Source organism: Jaculus jaculus, chromosome 1 (genome assembly GCF_020740685.1).
Source record: "Jaculus jaculus isolate mJacJac1 chromosome 1, mJacJac1.mat.Y.cur, whole genome shotgun sequence".
NCBI lineage: Eukaryota > Metazoa > Chordata > Mammalia > Rodentia > Dipodidae > Jaculus > Jaculus jaculus.
The window spans coordinates 195,246,283-195,269,145 of NC_059102.1; the positions used below are offsets into that span (position 1 = coordinate 195,246,283).

Here is a 22,863-nt window from a genome sequence, read left to right on the forward strand (position 1 = left end):
GGTTATATAATTTCTGTTTGCTTTCATTTTTAAATAAAATGAAAAACGATTGCATTAAATTTCAGCTGAATGTCAAAGATGGTGAACACTTTATGACTAGCATGATGTTTTTCCATCATTTAGAAAGAGGTTATTTTGATTCCAATTTTTTTTTCTGTAATCACCACTGATGTATCCTTTGAAGACATTTAAGAAATTCAGCTGCTGTCGTATTTATTTTTTATTCCTTCTGTCTCTTATTCACCCCTCCAATTTGAAAACAACTTAGACTGTATTCAATATAAATTTATTTTTGTATTTTTATAAAAAATAATTTATTGAATTCATATGTGGTCTGTTTAGTGATTCCAGAAAAAGTTTTCCCCCAAATGGAAGATATTTCATAAATGTGTAAAGGGAGAATTTTGGAAGAACAGTTTATTTGCTAATATATGAAACAAAATCTGAATTAATGAATTGGATGTTAATTCTATATAGAAGATATAACTGGAATTCAGTAAGCATTCTCTTAAGTCCATTTTAAAGGTCAGTATTAAAATATTGAGGATTTTTTATGGCATTGCCCTTATAATAAAAATTTTACAAATAATTTATTTATTTTATAGCAAAAAATAGATACTAATAATGTGCAGTGTGTCAATCTGTCATCATATGGCAAATGAAATAGTTTTAGTATGTTATATTTTAAACTTCTGGAGTCATCTTTATATAGAATATTTTGTCCTTCAGGAGTTATCATCACATGTAGTAGCTATGTCACTCTACTATATAATTACTTCTGCCAACCAGAAATCCACTTACTTACTTGATTGTATTAATGGAGATGGAAATATTTGTTGCAAAAGAAAAGCTTTTCAAAACTGAAATGTGTAGTTCAGTTATGTAGCTGATGTGTTTTCTTTTCTAAACCTATGTGAACCTACAAATATTAATTTTAATTTATTTTTTTATTCTTTGGATAGGTTTCTTTTAGTGTGCAAAAAACCAGTACCAATCTTTTTTTTTTTAAGTTTTGAGAAAATATTTTAGAGAATTTTAATACTTGCTGAAGAGTTTTATACCAAGTTAAGAGTTTGAATATGCCAATTTCCCCGAGTAACACAGTTGTGTTGAACAGGCTGTTTCATAGGACATTGCACATTGACTGATTCATTTGGTTATGAATTCAAAGATATCATGAGCTAAAATTCTTATAATCGGAAATGTTGTGATCAATTTCAATAAAATGCAATATAATACTCTTGTCCCTATTAAATTTTGTAATTTTTTTCATAGCAATTAACATCTGATATATGGCTACAGAAAAGCCAAGAAGGAGATTAGTATATGCTCATGGTATCAGTTTGGGACTGTAATGTAGGATGGCAATGGATGGAACATAGCAGTTTATAATACAGTTCTCATTTTATTTTGAACATATTTTGCATGTTATAAAAATATTGATCACAGTGAGCTTTAACAATTGTTATTGCTATAAAATTAATGCAGAAACAATATTTTAGTGAAAATAAATTATATAGTTATTTTTTTCTTTTCATTTTTTTAAAATCACAAGAGAAAAACCTCAGTTGTTTGGTCTTGATAGTAAACCAGTCTTTCAAGAGGCCTTTTGCACATGATCTCCAGTTCATTTTTATAAAGTTATCCGCATGTTTCAGGAACACCGACTTAGGTCTGTTCACCATAGCCCCAGAGTCTCTCTGTACAGTTCCAATGTGGCATCAGTTATTCAAGACAGAAAAATGATGAACTGAAAATTGTACGGTTTTAGTTCACATGGGGTCTTTTCCAAAATGAAGGGACACAGCGACATACTTCTTCACTAAATGAAAGTCCCGGCTCACAATGCTTCATTCGATTTGTACATGGTCTTCTGTAACAACTAGGACAACAAAGAGAAACATTTGTGGTAAAGACCCAGACAATGAGTTCCCTGTGCCACTAATGTACTTTTATATTTTTCAAATTCAAAATAGAAAAAAGTTTCTAATTTTACCATGAATGTGTTTATAGATTTATAATTGTTTGTGCTTAGATTATCAATATTTTAGAGAAAGTAAAATGTCTTTAAAACACGACCTGCTTGCTGATATAACAAAAGGGAGGATGGGACATTGTAAGCATTATTTCTTTTGAAGTGCTCTCTCATTTGTGGATGAAAGTAACATAAAACAGAAGTTTTGAAAGTGAATATTTAAGGTCTACTGATTTACTGTGATCATATAAGCATGGCCCCATTCACAAAAGTCTAGGACTCATATTGGGCCCAGACTTCCAAGCAATTCAACCCAGACATCTTGGCAGGACTTTAGTCTTCAGTGCAAAGGCCCACTTACACACTGTGTTTGTTTTCAGCAGCTGTGTGCATAATGGTGGCTAATTCTCCCTTTTCCACCTGGGCTCCATGGGAAACAGGCCTAGGGTAAAGGACACAGTTGGGGCCCCTCTGCATCCACCCGAGGCTTCCAATTGCTAATGGTGATGAAAAAACAAACCAGTCAACGTGTCGGCAGCCCTGCTTGTTGTGTTGTCACTATCTTTGAAGAGCTTCTTATAGGACAGGTATACCTAATAGGGATAGGTATATAGGAAAAGATGAAAATCCCTACACATACAGTTTTGAATTTCAGCTCTTTTGTGGTAATGAGAAGAAAGAACATAGTAATGTCTTTAAAAACTTTTAAAATAAAAGTTATAATTATACTATAAATACAGTTTCTTTATTAAAAGGAGATATAGTTCTCAGTGGTCAGTGGAAGCTGCTGATTAAGGCTGTTGAACTTTTCACCTTTGTAATAAATATTAAGAAAAAATTTACATAGGTATATATGTATATATATTTAACATATATATGTTGGATTTATAGTTTCAAATTTTTTTCTACATTTGATATCATAGCTCTTGGAATTACACATTTAGAATAATGAACAAGAGTTCTATAACTAGAAAGACTTGCAATAATTAAGGCTGCACAACTTAGAAAGACTTGTGGTTAGAGATGGAGTTCAGGGATCCAGGGAGTAATTTAGTGGTGGAACACTTGCCTAACATATGTGAGGCCCTGGGTTCAACCTCTACAAAATTAAAAAGAAATTAAAAAAAAACCTTTAAGGAAGAACATGCGTTATTAAATAGAAACAGAAGTACATAAAGTATTCTATTTAATTAATGTCAGAATGTTCTGTAGAAAAACATGAATGCTGTTTGGTCTGTATGTAGATAAAAATTTCAGGTTTTCTAATATGTATCAAACTCAGAAAAGAAATATAGAACATAGATTACTCAGGTTTAATATCCATATTTTTTGGAGATAGAATACTCTGGAAATATTCTTTCAGCAACTCAAGTAGGAATATGCAAGTAAAATTGGAATAATATTATTGCTAAAATATTTTATAGAGTAACTATTAAGGTTCCTATAGGAATCTTATATTATGGACATAAAAATATAGTCAATGAGATGCCTGGATTTATTGTAGCCTCCTTATGAAGTAGATACAAATAATACATCTTCAGAATTATAAATTTTAAAGAGAGAATAATACTCTTGAGAAAAGAGAGACTGAATAAACAAGTCTCTGAAGAAAAAGCGTTAGTAAACAATAATCAGGATGCTAAATTAAAAAAAAAAAACACGAGTTTTCTTCTCCTAAAAGGGCATTCGAAATTTACCTATATTTAATGATTAGATAAAAGAAAATATTCTAGCTAAAATGATTCAAAATAAAGAGGTCAGCTTTAAATAAAGGTAACATAGACTAGATAGTTCTAAATTCTTTTGGGGTTTTGTAGTCAAGGGTTTTAAATGGAACTTAGCATTGAGAGCAAGGACAGGATGTAGTTGGTTGTGTAAATGGGAGATGAACCAGGAATTAAACCCAATTAATGGGCTAATTAAAAAACAAACCATTTTCAAAACATGAAGAAGAAATATCCAAGCAAGGTATGAAAAATGTTCAACATTACTAGTTACCAAGGGAATGCAAATAAATGCAATATTGAGATTCAATCTTACCCTAGTAAGAATGGCAGTCATAAAAACAAAACAAACAACAACAACAAAAAATGCTGTTGCACATATGGAACAAAGGGAACTCTTAACATACTGCTTTTGGGGATGTATGCTAGTCTAGCAGTATTGAAATCAGCAAGGAGGTTTCTCCAAAAAACAACAACAACAATAAAACAGATCTTTCATATGACTCTGTTAAACCACTCTACTCTAGAGTAATTACACAAATGTCTCCAAGTCAACATATCACAGAAATATTTCACATCAGTGCTTAATGTAGCACTATTTACAACAGCTAAGTCATAGACCACCTTAGCTTTCCTACAGCAGAGGTATCCATAAGGAAAATGTTTATATACATAAAGGAATATTTTTAGCCACAAAAAGAAGTTATGCTTTTAGCAGGAAAATGTATGCAACTAGAGATAATCATATCCATCAAATTAAGTGTCTCAGTGGGCCCTGTACTCTATGAAGTCAAAAATCAAAGAAGCCAAGCCACGTAGGGAACAAGGAGGGCTGCTGAGAGGGGAGAGGAGCAAGAAAGGGAAGGTTAATAGGACATGGGACGGAAATATGCTCAAAATGTCTTATTCATTTGCATGGAAATGACCTTAAATCATTATAAAAACATTTTTTAAAAAATTAAAAAGGAAAAAATAAGCAAAAAGAAATGCCACTTGTGCAGTGCCTAAGCAGATCATCAAGTGGTTGCTGAAGTGTGCTCAGCTCTACCCTAAGATGCCAAATATAGAAATCAGGTAGTGCTCATCAACTCAGGGACAAGGAAGGTGGTTTGAAGACATTCAAGTTAAGCAAGGAGGCATGGCTGCTATAGCAATGTTGAAGGAATATGGGAGGATATGTCAAAAACACTAATTTGGCTTGTTTAATAGTTCATCTTATTTTCAAGATTAAATGAAATAATCTCAGAGATTAACATGGGAAGTCTTTGAGTCCCCAATCCTCAATCATTTTCTTAAAGAATAAGGAAACAAAAGCAAGGCTTAAGGAATGAGTTTTGGGCTGGGAACAAAGCTCAGCTAGTGGAACACTTGGCTTGTAAGTACAAAATGTTGTTTCAATCCCCAGAACACACACACACACACACACACACACACGAAGACCTCAGCAGTGTGTGATGGCAGAGAAAGGAGGATCCCCATGGTAGGGCTGATAGGGGTGAAGACTATCACTGGGCATCAGAACAGTGAAAAGTCTCAATAAAAGGTCACTCAAGGAACCTTACCAAAATTTGTTCTCTGATCTCCACATGAATGCACACACATGTATACCAGCATGCGGGCACACAAACACTTATACACACACACACACAATGAGAAATGTTTAATGATACATTAGTTTATTTAATCCTATTTTAGTACTTATTAAAATCTTTTTCACCTCTTGGTAAAAATTTGCAGCGAATGGTACAATTTGTTTGTAAGCTTTAAACTGAAATTGTTTGTCCTGAAAACAGTTTGTCCCATCCCTATTGTCTGGGCCTTGAGTTGCCTATCAGGTATGTAAGAGTTTGGGGGACTGAAAAGGGAGAGGGTAAACAAACACAGGATTAAATCCAAAATGAGCTGATACCATAGAAACCTTTATCCTTGGAGACAGTCTAACAGATATAACCCTCAAAAGGAGTAAGGGGGGGGGGAGCACCTGAAAAGTAGGGCAGTGGACAGGGTGGGATGTAGCCTAAGGGTAAAATATTTTTTTTTTCTGTCTCTGGTCTGTAACTTCCAGTACCAGATATTGATTGCTATACACATTGAGCTATTGATCAGAGAGACCTAGAAGGTCTCCAAATATAGAGAGCTCTCTGTCAAAGCACTTGATTACCTGACTGAAGCAAAAACTAAAACCCTGTTGCTAAAGACACCATATGCTGCTGACACAACAGAGAGAGGGACCTGGCTGGAATTCAGAAGAAAGCCAGTCCCCAGACAGTTAGTCTGTCTAGGCTAGAGAGCTCTACATGAGCTATTAGGGGAAAGTGGCCAACAATGGTCTGAGCAACTAGAGGTATAAGCTACCCAGAAGCAAACATGCGATGTACATACCAGTGCAATAGTGACACACAGCACTTAATGAGTAACCAATAGCTTTCTGATTGGCTAAGAAATCTACCCAGTGTAAAGGAATCCACATTTGGAATTGGGAAACAGATCAGAATCCTATGGAGACAAAGATTATGTTCTGCAATGTCAAGCTTTCACTAGTCTTTGGCAAAAAGAGAGGTTATATATGTCAAATTTTCACCAAATTAATAATGCCTATCCCATTTAAACTATGCTGTTTTCACTTTCTGTTGCTAAATCTGTTCTTCTTTTTCAGAAGGGAGGAAGACTGGAGGGGATAAACTTCCCCTCGCACTTCAGCCAAGCCACAGGTGAGTCCACAGAGGAATGGGGAGACCAGCATGAGTGCTGCTTCCATGAGGTTCCTGGTAATCAGGTATAGGAGACAGATACTGAGGATACTCAACACCTACCAAAGCAGAGACCTAGATTCTCCTAAGAGCTCATCGCTGAATTAGACTTACAACTCACCTACCATGGCTCAGGAAATTTTGTGGAAGAGGGGGAAGAAAGATTGTAAGAACCACAGGTTGAGACATAATTCCCAGAGGTATTCCCTTTCTTCCCTCCAAATAACTGACTGCTGCTCCTACAAGGCATAAACCACAACCCCATGGGGAATACCTGCAACCCCACTGAGGAGCATCCCCAATGGAATGGGAGCAGGGATGATGGAAAAGAGGATACCGACAGAGATGTATCCATATGAAATATGTTGATGATAATAATAATAATAATAATCATAATAATCATCATCATTAAAAAACAATTTATCCTAAATAATACCTGTGATTATCACAATTTTGGGAAGGGCAGCTATAGGTTACCTGAATATATTTTGAAAATTATGCACACACTTTCTAACATACATAACATCATTCTTTAGCCTCTTCACCAAGGATTTAGAGTGTATTCTGAGTTTGGTTGGGATCCTTAGTACACCTGTTTTGCTTTTCGAGGAGACAAATCCAGTCTCTCAGGCTGGGTGTGGTTACACCTTCCTGAAATTCTGCCTTCTGAGACTTGAGGCAGGAGGACAGGCAGTGTGATTTCAGCCTGGGCTACATTGTGAGATTGTTTCAGAAAGGCAGAAAATTTACAAAAGAAATTTACTTTGAAGAATATTTAGCATTGGTTTAAAACAAACAAACAAATTTTCTGTCAGGATCCATTGGTCTCTTTCTAATAAGCAAGTATTAGTTTGGGTTAAAAAAGTGGCCTCTGCTGAGAATGCACCCTGGAAGGGAAGTTAACGATATTTATGAAGATCTCTTACCTGCATGTTTGATGGTGGAACTTCTTTCCTTTTAGGAAGCACTTCTGTGGGTTTTCTGTACATTCACAGGCACATTTTCCAGGATTTAGTGGTTGATTTCTTGGGCAGGATTTTTTACATACACACTGACATGTATTCTCATCAAATTCTCTATTGGCACCACATGAGTTGGGCAAGAGTTTGTTTTTACAGACACATTGGCATGAGTTTTTGTCTAGTTCTTTGAAGGGTCCACAGCTGGACGGATGAATTCCCCCTTTGCAGACACACTGACAGGTGTCTTCATCCAGCTCCTTGTCGGGTCCACAGACATCGTGGAATCCATTGGTTGAAACTAGGCAAACAGAGAAGACATATTCATTGTATTTGTCTTAGTTAGGGGTGTGGTAAACATACATTTAAAACATCTTCCTTTCCATTACTGTTACTAGGGGAATGCGTGTAAACACAGACATGGTCCTTCACACCCAAGTTAACAACCATGCCAGTATAAAGTTGGAATTATTCTGTTCTGTATTCACTTATTTCAAGGAATGATGAACTAAATGTTGTACATAAGGGTTTAATATGAAATATGTTACTCAAAATATAGACGAAATATGGACTGAAATATAATTCTACTCACCATCTCCAGAATTTGAGAAAAAGATAAAGTCTTGCTGATCCAGACATCTGCACATGACATTATTCCACAAGTAATTTGTGGGGCAAGTCTTGTTGGTTGTCTGACACCTTTGGATGAGACAGATTAAGTAGTACTTAAGTAACAGTATAATTTTACAGAGTGGGGATAATTTCTTTCTCATGTGTGTATTACAAATCAATGTATGCTTACAAAAAGCTTTATGCATAAGAATATATTAAATGAAATGTTAGTCTCCTTACAAACTACCCCACCACACCTGCGGTTATGTTCTAAGCCCCGCTAGTTGTAGTGTCTTTATTTTGAACTGACTTTTCTTTTTTCCCTAAAAATAAAATGCAGGCTGCTCCATATGCTACTACATTATTCATAGGAAGATGTACTATTATTTATTTTTTTGTTACTGTCTTCGGGCATCCATGTGTCTTCCAATATTTGCCTTTCTGAAGCAATACTGCAGGTATGGTAATAGTCATATACAAATACATTTACTGACTTATGTTTCAAGCACAAGTTCCTCATGGCTATAAGGTTTCCATTAATGCATAACTTTCACTTTTCATTCATCCATAATCTTATTTGTTTTACAAAAATTCATGAACATGTGCTTTAGTTGGGAACACCAGTTACTACCTTGATTCCCTATTGTCCCTCTCTTGGCTCACATGGACCCTTGTGTTGGTATACCCATTAATTTGACAGTGTGTCTGTCTTGGGGCTGAAGAGACATTACCAGCTCCTCCTCTGCATTGTCTCCATACCTTTGGCAAGCAATTCTTTCAAGGAGCCCTTACTGTTTCTTTTTTTTTTTTTTTTATTTTAGGTTTGGAAAAATGGCATTAGAGGCTATCATTTGGGGTTATATACATTTTATGCCATTAACTTGCATGAATTCTAGACTTTCTCAAGGCTCAGAGCTAGATATTGAAGTTATATTCCATAGAATGTTTCCTTAGTTAATGTCTACCCAGGTGGATTCTTGGCTTTTAATATTACAACTTACACAGAACATATAAACCTCCACTGCTTAATTTGGCTACGAATATTGGTTCTGTCATCAAATGGAAATATGCATCTATATCTCCCATGTCTTTCATCTCAATAAAAATTTGTGAGAGGGAAGACATTCCAAACTGGCAGAACACAAGAATCCCATGTAGACATCTTAACAAGTGCAAATGAGTGGAAATAAACAGGCCATGTGCTTTGACTGTTGCTAAGAAAAGTTCCACAGTGACATATTCAATGCATTGATAGAACTTCCTTTTCAAAAACAGCTTGATACTTCTTATAAAACTATATGGAGGATTTTTCTTTGCCAGAATAAACTAATTTGAATATTCAGTTTGTTTTGATATGGGGCCTCACTATGAAGCCCAGACTGGCCTTGAACTTATGACCTTGCTTTCTTAACATTTAAAGTGTTGGGACTAGAAGTGGTCATCCATGTCCAGCCTGAAAATATACAGTAACTTTGGCTACCTTCAGTCCAAACAACAACACTCAGATGATTCATCAGTGTTTTCCTGTCCAAAAATCTACAGACTTGCATATAACTGTTGATGGCCTTAAACTTCAGACCTGTCTGCTGCAATCCCTTGAGTATAGGGGTTATAAATGTCCCCCATCTGGCTGAAAATGCATTTAGATGCTCCTATCTGATTTCATTATTCAGTAGTCAATTTTTAAATAAACACTGGATAAGTCAATGGTAGTATAAATTATATATTGGAAACATGGTAAGAGTTGTCTTTTGACTGTGATCACCAGAGTTCTATACACAACTGATAATCATGATGGTTGGTGTTTCTTCTTAAATATTTTTATTTGGTTATTTGCAAGCAAGATAAAGATAAGGAGAGAGGACAAAGGAGAGAGAAGGATACACACACACACACACACACACACACACACACACACACACACACACACATATGTGCCACCTTTTGCATATGGATTTAAGTGGATACTGGGAGAATACAACCTAGGTCATTATGCTTTGCTGGCAAGTGCCTTAACTGTTAAGCAATTTCTCCAGCCCAGGGGTGTGTGTTTCTTAAGCTATGCACAGGTCAACATTGAGGTAACTGGCAAAAATGGGTTTACCATCATTTATAAAGAAGAATAAGAATATTTGATTAAAGGATACTATAGTTTGCTTAGACTATAAATATGCAAGTTAATGATAGTGGTTTGGAAAAGAGATAAGAATTGTCTAAATTTATTTAGAATAATATATGTTAATGATTAACTCACAGAAAATGACAAAATCATATAATGAGTAGACTTTCTGAAAGGATGACCTGACATTGTTAATAAGGTTTAACTTAACCCCCAAAATATTAACTGTGGGCTGGAGAAATGGATTAGCAGTTAAGGCACTTGCCTGTGAAGCCTAACTACCTGGGTTTGATTCCTCAGTACCCACATAAGCCAAATGCTCATGGTGGCACATATGTCTGGAGTGCATTTGCGATGACTAGGGGTTTGGTGTGCCCATTCTCTCTCAATCTCTCTCCCTCTCCCTCTCTCTCTCTCTCTCTCTCTCTCTCTCACACACACACTCTCTCTCTCTCAAATAAATAAATAAAAATAAAATGTTGGGCTGGAGAGATGGCGTAGTGGTTAAGCGCTTGCCTGTGAAGCCTAAGGACCCCGGTTCGAGGCTCGGTTCCCCAGGTCCCACATTAGCCAGATGCACAAGGGGGCGCACGCGTCTGGAGTTCGTTTGCAGAGGCTGGAAGCCCTGGCGCGCCCATTCTCTCTCTCTCCCTCTACCTGTCTTTCTCTCTGTGTCTGTCGCTCTCAAATAAATAAATAAATAAATAAAATTAAAAAAAAATGTTAAGTGAGAAAACAAGGTTTAAACAGTATAATGGATGGTATATTCTATGTAGTCAAATGACAAAATATATATAGCTATCTATATTTTATTTTGAAAAAAGAAATACTGAAGCTATAAAACAAAATGCAAAGAATAGGACCAGCATGCTGGGGATACAGTTAAAATGAATTTCACTGAACATATTTTTTCTCATTGTTTTAACTTTGGTAATCTTAAGTATTTTCAGATTTTATTATTTGTTTTGTGTATAATATCTATATATATTTGTGAGAGTGTGTGTGAGGAACATATATGTAGCAGTGTGTGTGTGTGTGTGTGTATGGATCAGAGGACAACCTTGGGATTTGAGTCTTTCCTTTTATCTTGTCTGAGATAGGATCTCTCTTGTTGTTTTTGTAGTGGGATTTCTAGACTAGCTGACCAGTGAGCTTTGTGATACTCTTGGTTCCACCTCCTACTGCTATATGCATGTTAATATTATAGATGTATTTTCTCTGGCTTCTCATGGGCTCTCTGGATCCTAACTGTAGTAGGCAGGCTTGTAGAGCAAGCATTTTTAACCACTAAGCCATCTTTCCTGCCAAGTATTTTATATTTTTAAATTAAAAGCAAAAGCCATTCAGCATAGAGAGGAGAAAATAAGTTTGAAAATAGCCTGGTCTACATGAGACCCTATCTTAAAAAAGTATAAAAATAAAAAGCGAACAAACTAAAACATAACAAAATAAAACACACTTTTTCAAATGTAATAGAATTGCATATACTATAATATAATCAACTGAAGTGTCTGAGGTAATGATTGTTCTGTGTAATTTTGTTTAAATTATACATGCAAAACACATATAATATACAAAAAGGAATACTCAGACACAAATTCTCTTCCACCTGTGTGTATATGTGGTTGTAATGTCAAATGCATTTGTCTTTAGTTGTGCTCTAAAAATCGGACCAGACAGATGACTAAGCTAATTAAACAGCAAAGAATTGGAAGAACCAACTCAGTCACTAGCCCATATTGTTGGACAATAATATCTTCAAGTGCATCTGTTCATGAAAAGGCACATATATACATATATATATATATATATATATATATATATATATATATATATACGCATATGTATGTGTGTGTACAGTGTACATACATATGTGTGTTACCATATTAAATAAGTTTGAAAATAAAACAATGTTATGTTTTTTTTGTTTTTGCCTTTTCTTTTTCTTTATTTTTGATGTAGGGTCTTACTCTCTAATTTTATGTTTTATAGAGTCACAAAAATATAGTTCCCTTATTAACATTTCAGCATCTTCAAAAATATAAATTTAAAAGTACGAGCTTGTATATAGAAACAAATGTAGAAATCTATTTTTGAAAAAGTTACACAAAAAATACAACATCTAGTTTCAAAGACATTGGTGATTTCTCATGACCTGGCGGTACTTGAACTTTATCACTGCATGCTCAAATTGAGTACTGGTACAGACCTCAGCAAACACTTTCAATTCTATGATAATAAAAATATATTTTACAACATAAGTTTTGTATTATTGACTATTGTTTTGCTTACATATAGCTGAATATTTTAGTTCCTAATAATCTTAAAGCATGGTTTAAATTTCTAAAATATGTGAATGTAGAAGGCTTGTTAAAAATAAGAAACTATTACTCATCACTAACACATTTTAATGCTGGAATCTGAAGTCCTGCTAGATATTATTGTGTTAAAGGAACATGTATTTAGATAGAATTATTTTCTAACTTCCTAAAAGAAACTTCTTGATTCAAAAGTAAGAAGCAAGTTTTTAGCATTTATAGTGTCTCATGGTAAAACCTGAGGGAGGGCAGTACCAAAATCTCTAAAGTACTGTGATAGTAGAATGAAAGGAAAAGCCATGGTGGGTAGAAGATTTAGTACAGTGTGCTTATCACCTTCAACATAATTTATAATAATTTATAGGAATTATTTCATTATTCCAGAACTTTATTTGACTTAGGTTTTATAGCTATTGGAACTGCAGATTAAAGTCATAGGAAAAGAATTTAAAGTTTTTTTTTTTAATTTATTTATTTGAGAGAGACAGACACAGAGAGAAAGACAGATAGAGGGAGAGAGAGAGAATGGGCGCGCCAGGGCTTCCAGCCTCTGCAAACGAACTCCAGACGCGTGCGCCCCCTTGTGCATCTGGCTAACGTGGGACCTGGGGAACCGAACCTCGAATTGGGGTCCTTAGGCTTCACAGGCAAGCCCTTAACCGCTAAGCCATCTCTCCAGCCCTAAAGTTGGTTTTTTCTTATTGTAAACAGTTATATATTCAAGGGTAAAAGTTAATCTTATCTTTACCATTTAAATTTTGGAAATTTTAAGAGAATCAATGAAGATTATATTCTAAAGGTGGGATGACAATTATTATTACATTCTAAATGTTGGGTAAAAATTACTATGATATTCTAAATGCAGGGTAATAGTTACTACATATATGTATTGGGTGGAGGGAGAACTGGCATGCTAGGGCCTCAGCCAGTGAAATCAGACTCCACTTGCTTGCGCCACCTAGTGGGCATGTGCTACTTTGCACTTGCCTCACCTTTGGGTCAGGCTTAGGAGAAACCTGGAGAGACGAATATGTTAAGCCATGTCTCCAGCCCTTATTTTATTTTTGAATTATTTATTTATTTATTTGCAAGCAGGGAGAGATACGGAGAAGAAAGACAGAGAGAATGGGCATGCCAAGGTTGCCAGCCACTGCAAACAAACTCCAGATGCATGTGCCACTTTGTACATCTCGCTTTATGTGGGTACTAGGGAATCAAACTCCAGTTGTTAGGCTTTGCAGGAAAGTGCCTTAACCAGTGATCCATTTCTCCAACATAATAGTTACTATCACATTTTAAATGTAGAATAATAATTGTCATCGTATTTTAAATGTGAGGTAAAATTACTATATTATTCTAAATGCAAGTCAGTATAATTACTATCATATTCTAAATGTACAGAAATAATTACTAACTACTGCATTGTGAATGTTCACTGGGGTATCTTGTGGATGCTATATTTGTAACCCTTTCATCTTCTCTATGCCTTGGAAGTGGGGTTTTATATACTTGGAGGTTTCTGATTCCCCAAGTTGACAATGAATGAACTAAAACCTAACTCTTTTATTTGGCATTGGCTGGGGTATAGCTCAGTAGTACAGTGTGTGCCTACTATGCATGAGTCTCTGGGTTCTGATCCCAGACCCCACACACAGAGCCCTTCGTATACTGTATCATCAAGTAAATTCTTTTACACTATGTAGTTAAAAATAAGACACCTTAAGGTTCTAAGGCTCAAAATTAAAACTTCCATATATAATATAAGTGTATGTAAATAAAATGCATGTTTCTTTGCTTTGTATTTTGACTTCATGTGAGTTTGTGGTCTTATGTGTCTGTGCTGCTGTTGTCTGTATTCTGTAAGTACACTGACAGGAAGAATGGTGAACACAGCCAAGGTCTGTTAGGATGAAAAAGGAAGAGATGGGAGGTATGTCTCATTAATACAAATCTGAGACTACATAGTAAATTCCAGGTCAGCCTGGGCTAGAGTGAGACCCTAACTCAAAAAAACCAAAAACAAAAAATTGACAAGTAGCATTGTTAAAATAATACGAATTAAAAATAACTGCTCATGTATTGGGCTAAATATATCACTGTTTCCACTGTTTTGCAAGGACCTTTATTCTACTCATTCCTCACTCTGAGAAACATCACAGATGCAGTCTCCATGAAAATGCACTGGGATCTTCTCAGTAATAAACATTTTCCTATTTCTTTTCCCAGTCAACCAGCAAATGATAGGGATGCTGTCTTTTTAATGGCTGTCTTTGAGACGGTAGGTACCATCCCATCCCAAGGTAAGAACACCATATAGCATAGATACTTCTTAGAAAAAATAATGTTTTGATACCTAAAATAATACTTCTCTTGCCTGAATTCCACGTCTGAGCCCATATATACTAATGGTTGTTCATTTGAAAGTGCTGGAAATATTTATAAAATGCACTTTGTAGGAAGGAAGAGAAGCAGACATACACACTAAGGTTTTAAAAATGGGCTAGGACTAGAGAGATGGCTTAGCAGTTAAGGCACTTGCCTTAAAAGCCAAAGGACCCAGGTTCAGTTCACCAGTACTCAAGTCAAGCCAGAAGATGTACAAGGTGGCATATATGTCTAGAGTTCCTTTGCAGTGGCTGGAGGCCCTGGCATGCCCATTCTTTCACCATCTATCTGGCTCACTCCCTTCCTATCTCCCCTCCTCTTTCTTTCTCTTTAAATAAATAAATAAATAAAATATTTCAAAACGGGGCTGGGGAGATATCTCAGTGGTTAAGACACTTGCCTGAAAAACCTAACCACCTGAGTTTGATTCCCTAGTACCCAGGTAAAGCCAGATGCATAAGTGCTGCATGCATCTGGAATTTGTAGTGGCTAGAGGCCCTGGAACACTCATTGTCTCTCTCTATTTACAAATACAATAAATAATGGCATGTGGACATATGCATTTAAAATTTACAAAGGATATTTTCAGAACATAGCAAAATCATACTTTTAAATGCTGGAAGAAAAATGTTTTGTTAACAACTGGTATAAGACTGTTCCCTGATTTAGCTGTGAACTCTGCAACAGTACACCTGTGTTCTGACATAAGTGGCCAATTAGTTTTATTATGCTATTCTCTTCTATTTTAAGAAAAGCAAGAATGTATAACTTTAATATTCAGTGGGAAAGAACAACAAATTAAAATGGAAATTAGAAAAAAAAACTCATAGATTTTAAGCTTCTAAATATGTGGATTGAAGATATGTTACAGATTAATAGTTTAGAGATATCAAATACTCAAATTCCACTTTAAAAGACTGCCTGGGCTACAAACCCATTCTCTTTAGAAAAGACAAGAATCCCTGTAAGAATGAAACTTTCCCTGAACCAAAGTAATTAAAGCTTTTTATAAGCAAGTGCATTTCACTTATAACTTTAATGTTAACATCCTTGATAAAATTAAAACAAATTTGGGTGTAGTGGCAAAAATTTTTAGTCCTCACACTGGGAAAGCAGAGGTAGAAAGATCTCTGTGAGGTGAAACCAAGCCTGGGGAAACAGAGTGAGTTCCAGGTCAACTAGGCTACAGTGATACCCTAACTGCACACACAGAAAAAATGGACGAAGGGAGTGGGTGAAGAAAGAAAGTAAAGAAAGAAAGAAAGAAGGAAAGAAAGAAAGAAAGAAAGAAAGAAAGAAAGAAAGAACAAATGAAAGAAAGAAAGAAAGAAAGAAAGAAAGAAAGAAAGAAAGAAAGAAAGAAGGGAGAGAAGAAAGGAAAGAAGAAAAACATAAAAGCATACATTATCCCTAGGGCTACACTTTCTCCCTCACATATCTTTATGGATTTTTAGCCCGAGATATTTTGTTTCTTTTTTTTTTTCAGAGATAGGTTCTCACTATGGCCCAGGTTGACCTGGAACACACTTTGTGTCCCAGACTTCCCTCAAACTCACAGAGATCCTCTGACCTTTGTGTCAGAGTGCTGAGATGAGAAGCGCAGGCCACAACCATGCCTGGCTGGCTTCTCCTTTTTTTTTTCTTTTCTTTTTTTTCTTTTTTCTTGATGATGAGGGATGATGAACATTTTTTTTAGCACTTTTATTTTTTTTTAATTTTTATTAGCATTTTCCATCATTATAAAAAAAATCCCATGTTAATTCCCTCCCTCCAACCTCTCACTTTCCCCTTTGAAATTCCATTCTCCATCATATTACCTCCCCATCACAATCACTGTACTCACATATATATAATATCAACATATTAAGTACCCTCCTCCCTTCCTTTCTCTTCCCTTTAATGTCTCCTTTTTAACTTACTGGCCTCTGCTACTAAGTATTTTCATTCTCACGCAGAAGCCCAGTCATCTGTAGCTAGGATCCACATATGAGGGAGAACATGTGGCACTTGGCTTTTCTGGGCCTGGGTTACCTCACTTAGTATAATCCTTTCCAGGTCCATACATTTTTCTCCAAATTTCATAACTTCATTTTTCTTTACCGCTGAGTTGAACTCCATTGTATAAATGTGCCACATCTTCATTATCCACTCATCAGTTGAGGGGCATCTAGGCTGGTTCCATTTCCCAGCTATTATAAATTGAGCAGCAATAAATATGGTTGAGCACGTACTTCTAAGGAAATGAGATGATTCTTTCAGATTTATGCCTCGGAGTGCTATAGCTGGGTCGTACGGTAGATCAATCTTTAGCTGCTTTAAGGAACCTCCACACTGATTTCCACAATGGCTGGACAATATTGCATTCCCACCAGCAGTGTAGAAGGGTTCCTCTTTTCCCACATCCCTGCCAACATTTATGATCATTTGTTTTCATGATGGTGGCAAATCTGACAGGAGTGAGATGGAATCGCAATGTAGTTTTAATCTGCATTTCCCTGATGACTACTGACGTAGAACATCTTTTTAGGTGCTTATATGCCATTCGTATTTCTTCCTTTGAGAGTGGTCTATTTAGCTCCATAGCTCATTTTTTGATTGGCTTGTTTGATTCCTTATTATTTAACTTTCTGATTTCTTTGTATATCCTAGATATTAATCCTCTATCAGATCTATAGCTGGCGAAGATTTTTTCCCATTCTGGAGGTTGCCTCTTTGCTTTTTTCACTGTGTCCTTTGCAGTGCAAAATCTTTGTAATTTCATGAGGTCCCAGTGATTAATCTATGGTTTTATTGCCTGAGAAACAGGGGTTGTATTCAGAAAGTCTTTTCCAAGACCGATATGTTGAAGGGTTTCCCCTACTTTTTCCTCTAGCAGTTTCAGAGTTTCAGGTCTGATGTTAAGGTCTTTAATCCATTTGGACTTAATTCTTGTGCATGGCTAGAGAATAATCTATTTTCATCCTTCTGCAAATATATATCCAGTTTTCCCAACACCATTTGCTAAAGAGGCTGTCTTTTCTCCAATGAGTATTTTTGGCATTTTTATCGAATATCAGGCTTACATGGGCTTCCATCCGGGTCCTCTATTCTGTTCTACTAATCCACATGTCAGTTTTTGTGCCAGTACCATGCTGTTTTTGTTACTATGGCTTTGTAGTACAGGTTAAAATCAGGTATGGTGATACCACCAGCCTTGTTTTTGTTGCTCAGCATTATTTTAGATATTTGAGGTTTTTGTGATTCCAAATGAATTTTTGGATTGTTTTTCTATTTCCATGAAGAAAGCCTTTGGAATTTTGATAGGGATTGCATTAAATGTGTACATTGCTTTTGGTAAGATTGCCATTTTCACAATATTGATTCTTCCAATCCAGGAATAGGGGATGTTTCTCCACTTTCTAGTGTCTTCTGCAATTTCTCGCTTGAGTGTTTTAAAGTTCTCATTGTAGAGATTCTTTACTTCCTTGGTTAGGTTTATTCCAAGGTACTTTAATATTATTATTATTTTTTTTGATGCAATTGTGAATGGGAGTGATTCTCTGATTTCATTCTCTGTGTTTGTTGTCACCATATATGAAGACTACTGATTTCTGTGTATTTATTTTGTATCCTGCTACATGGCTGTAGTTTGATCAGCTCTAACAGTTTGCTACTAGAGTTTTTAGCATCCTTTATGTATAGAAACTAGTCATCTGCAAATAATGATAACTTGATCTCTTCCTTTCCAATTTGTATCCCTTTTATGTGTGTCACTTGCATTATTGATATGGCTAAGACTTCCAAAACTATATTAAATAAAAGTGGGGACAGTGGACACCCTTGTCTTGTTCCTGATTTTAGTGGAAAAGCTTCCAGGTTTTCCCCATTTAGTAATATTTTGGCTGTAGGCTTGTCATAAATAGCTTTTATTATATTGAGATATGTTCCTTCTATGCCCAGTCTCTATAGGACTTTTATCACGAAGGGATGTTGGATTTTGTCAAATGCTTTCTCTGTGTCCAATGAGATGATCATGTGATTTTTGTCCTTCAACCGTTTATATAATGTATTACATTTATAGATTTGCATATATTGAACCATCCCTGCATCTCTGGGATAAAGCCTACTTGGTCAGGGTGAATGATCTTTTTGATATACTCTTGTATTCTGTTTGCCAATATTTTGTTGAGAATTTTTGCATCTATGTTCATGAGGGAGATTGGTCTGTAATTTTCTTTTTTTGTTCTATCTTTGCCTGGTTTTGGATAAAGGTAATGCTGACCTCATAGAAGGAGTTTGGTAGAATTCCTTCTTTTTCTATTTCCTGGAAAAGCTTAAGAAGCAATGGTGTTAGCTCTTCCTTAAAAGTCTGGTAAAATTCAGCAGTGAATCCATCTGGGCCTGGGCTTTTTTTAGTTGGGAGATTATTGATAACTGTTCGGATCTCCATGTTTGCTACAGATCTATTTAAGTGATTCATCTCATTTTGATTTAACTTAGGTAGGTCATATAAATCAAGGACAGCATCCATTTCTTTCACATTTTCATACTTTGTGGAGTATATGCTTTTATAGTATGTCCCTATGATTTTTGAATTTCTCTGGAATCTGTTGTGATGTTACCTTTTTCATCTCTGATTTTATTAATTGGTGTCTCGTCTCTCTTTTTTGGTCAGATTTGCTAAGGGTTTATCAATCCTGTTGATCCTTTCAAAGAACCAACTCTTTGTAACATTAATTCTTTGGATTGTTTTTTTTTTTTTGTTTGTTTCTATTTCATTAATTTCTGCCCTAATCTTTATTATATCTTCCCGCCTACTGATTTTTGGTTTGCCTTGTTCTTCTTTCTCCAAGGCTTTACAGTGAAGCATTAGGTTGTTTACTTGTGACCTTTCTAATTTCTTAATATAGGCACTTAAGGCTATAAATTTACCTCTTAGAACTGCCTTTATTGTGTCCCAGGGATTTTGGTATGTTGTATTCTCATTATCATTTGACTCTATAAACTTTTTGATTTCCTTGATTCCTTCATTGACCCATTCATCATTTAGTAGTGTATTGTTTAGTTTCCATGACTTTGTGTATGCTCTATAGCCCTTCTTGCTACAGATTTGTAGTTTAATTCCATTGTGGTCAGATAGAATGCAAGGAATTATTTCAATTTTCCTGAATTTGTTAAGATGTGCTTTTTGTCCTAATATATGTTCTACTTTAGAGACTGTTCCATGTGCTGCTGAAAAGAATGTATATTATGCAGCCTTTGGATGAAATGTCCTGTAAATATCTGTTAAGTCCATTCCTTCTATGACCTCATTTAGTGCAGATGCCTGTCTGTTTATGTTTTATCCGGGATGACCTGTCAATTGATGACAGTGGGGTGTTAAAGTCACCCACCACCACTGTGTTTGGTGTTATCTGTGACCTTAGTTCTAATAGTGTTTGTTTGATGAATTTGGGAGCCCCCATGTTAGGTGCATATATGTTTAGGATTGTAATGTCCTCCTGTTGGACTGTGTCCTTAATCAATATAAAGTGACCTTCTTTATCTTTCTTGACTAATGTTGGACTAAAGTCTACCTTGTCAGATATTAGGATAGCAAACCCTGCTTGTTTTCTAGGCCCATTTGCTTGAAACACCGTCTTCCAACCTTTCACCCTAAGATAATGTCTATCCTTTGTAGAAAGGTGAGTTTCTTGGAGACAACAAATTGTAGGATCCTGCTTTTTAACCCAGTCTGCAAACCTATGTCTTTTCATTGTGGCATTGAGGCTGTTGATATTAAGAGATATTATTGAAAGGTGTGTATTTATGTTTGCCTTTTTTTTTTTTTTTTTTTTTGTGGCTCCGGTTCTACCGGTGCTCTCTTGTGTTAACTAGTATTTGAATATTGTTTGTTTTTTGTAGCTTCCTTATATGTGTGCTTTCCCATTCGTTCAGCATGGAGGATTCTATCAAGTATTTTCTGTAGAGCTGGTTTTGTCTTCAAATACTCCTGTAACCTGCGTTTGTCATGGAATGTACTTATTTCTCCGTCTACTTGAATGGATAACTTTGCAGGATAAAGTAACCTTGGTTGACAGTTGTTATCTTTCAGAACTTGGAATATATGACTCCAAGCCCTTCTGGCTTTAAAAGTTTGTGTTGAATAATCTGCTGTAATCCTGAAGGGCTTGCTTTTGCAGGTAACTTGATTTTTCTCTCTAACTGCTTTCAATATTTTTTCTGTGGTGTGTGTGTTTGGAAGTTTGATTTTAATATGGCGAGGAGAGGTTCTTTCCAGGTTTTGTCTGGCTGGGGTTCTAAAGGCTTCCTGTATCTGCACTGGCACCTCTTTTCCAATTTGGGGGAAATTTTCTATGATTTTGTTGAAGATGCCTACTATGCCTTTGGAGTGGAATTCTTCTCCTTCTACTATGCCCTGAATTCTAATATTTGATCTTTTCATAGTGTCCCAAATATCTGAAATTCCCACTCATACTTTTCTATAAGTTTGTCTTTCTCTTTGTTGGACTGTATTAGATCTGCCACCTGGTCTTCTAGCTTAGATATTCTGTCCTCTCCTTCATCCATCCTACTGGTGAGATTTTCTACAGAGTTTTTTATTTCATTAACTGTGTTCTTCATTGCTTGTAATTCTTACTGGTTTTTCTTTATTATTTCTGTTTCCTTATTTGTGTCTTGTATTGCCTTATTTATTTCATTAAATTGGTGTCCTGCATCTCCTTTGATTCCTTTGATTTCCTCTTTAAGTTCCTCTTTGACTCCTTTGATTTGTTCTCTGACTTCTTTGAACATATTTACAATCATTCTTTTGAAATCTTTCTCAGGTATTTCCTCTAACTCGTTCTCACTGGAGGTCATTTCCGATGCATTAATTCTTTTAGGTGGATTTATATCATCCTGCTTTTTAGTGTTTCTTGTGTTATAATGTATATATTTTTGCATCTTGGATTAAGTTAATGCTTGGATTTTCTAGCTAGCTGGGTATTCTTAGCTGTGTCAATTGATGTTATGTTATATATTTTCTGGGTAGGAACTTAAGGTGTTAGGTGTGGCTCTTACGACTCTCAGAGTATCTACAAAGGTGCTCCTAGGGGTTGAGTTTCCCTGCTATGGGAGTATTCAAGTAGGCTGAGTGGAATAAAATACAGGTAGATTCTATAAGTTAACTAAACACTGTACCCATTCAATCAAAAACAGCCCCAAGTATGTATGCCAGAGTAGTTATTATAATAACCACATCCTCTATCAACATAGAGGTTAAGATTTCTGGTCTGTTGAGGGATCCAAGTCAGCTGGTGACCAAGTGAGACCCTTCCCTGGTGCAATCCCAGTTACCTTGGATGAGTTTGGTCTCAGTCAAGTTGCTGCCTGGTTGTCGGGCTGCTCCTCTGATTTCTAGAGCTGGGCACTGGCTTTTCCTGTAGGGGAAACCAAGCCTGGCAACTGTGGCCCTGCAGATCAGCACCCCCACTGCTGGAACTGCTGCTGTTAAAGCTCCCGCTGCTGGGTCTGTTAGCAGCTGAAGCTGCTGCTGCTGGGCCTACTGCTGCTGCTGCTTCTTCTTCTGCTGCTGCTGTTGCTGCCACTTCTGGAGCCACTGCTGTTGCTGTAGCTGCTGCTGCTGGGTCCACTGCTGCTGCTGCCACTGAAGCTGCTACTGCTGGGTCTGCCGCTGCTGCCACTCCTGGATCTGCTGCTGTTGGGGCCTCCGTTACCGGTGCCGGAGCCGCTGCCATTGCTGCCAGACTCTGCTCCTGCTTGGATCCCGCTGTCAGCCCAAGTTGGTGTGGCCAGGTCCTGGGACCGCTGCTCTGTTTGCTGGAGCTGGGCTCTGGTGGTGGGGGAGGGGAGGGAGCCGCAGCTGCTCTGGTTCTCTTGCTATTCCACATGTTCTTCTACCTCGTGGTCTGCTCCTCCATTGCTCACTGCCGCTCTCCCTTCATGTTTTCTGAGTTACGGAGAGCACCGGTGTGAGTGGAAGCTCCCTCAACTGGCTTTTCTTGCGGCTGGAGTCGAGTCTGTCGGCTTTCTGGTGTGCC

At 36.4% G+C, this 22,863-nt stretch overlaps 1 protein-coding gene across 1 annotated transcript in view; it reads right to left on the reverse strand.

Moving 5' to 3' along the window:
* Positions 1 to 1,392: 1,392 nt before the first annotated feature.
* The window catches only part of Vegfc (vascular endothelial growth factor C), a 152,442-nt gene continuing 130,971 nt past the window's right edge, over positions 1,393 to 22,863 (reverse strand). Inside the window, exons 5-7 of the mRNA XM_004657115.3 lie at positions 8,001 to 8,107; positions 7,376 to 7,709; positions 1,393 to 1,882 (exon numbers count right to left, since the gene is read on the reverse strand). Of these exons, the coding sequence (XP_004657172.2) occupies positions 1,768 to 1,882; positions 7,376 to 7,709; positions 8,001 to 8,107 (556 nt within the window). The 3' untranslated portion in view covers positions 1,393 to 1,767. The remainder of the gene's footprint in view (positions 1,883 to 7,375; positions 7,710 to 8,000; positions 8,108 to 22,863) is intronic.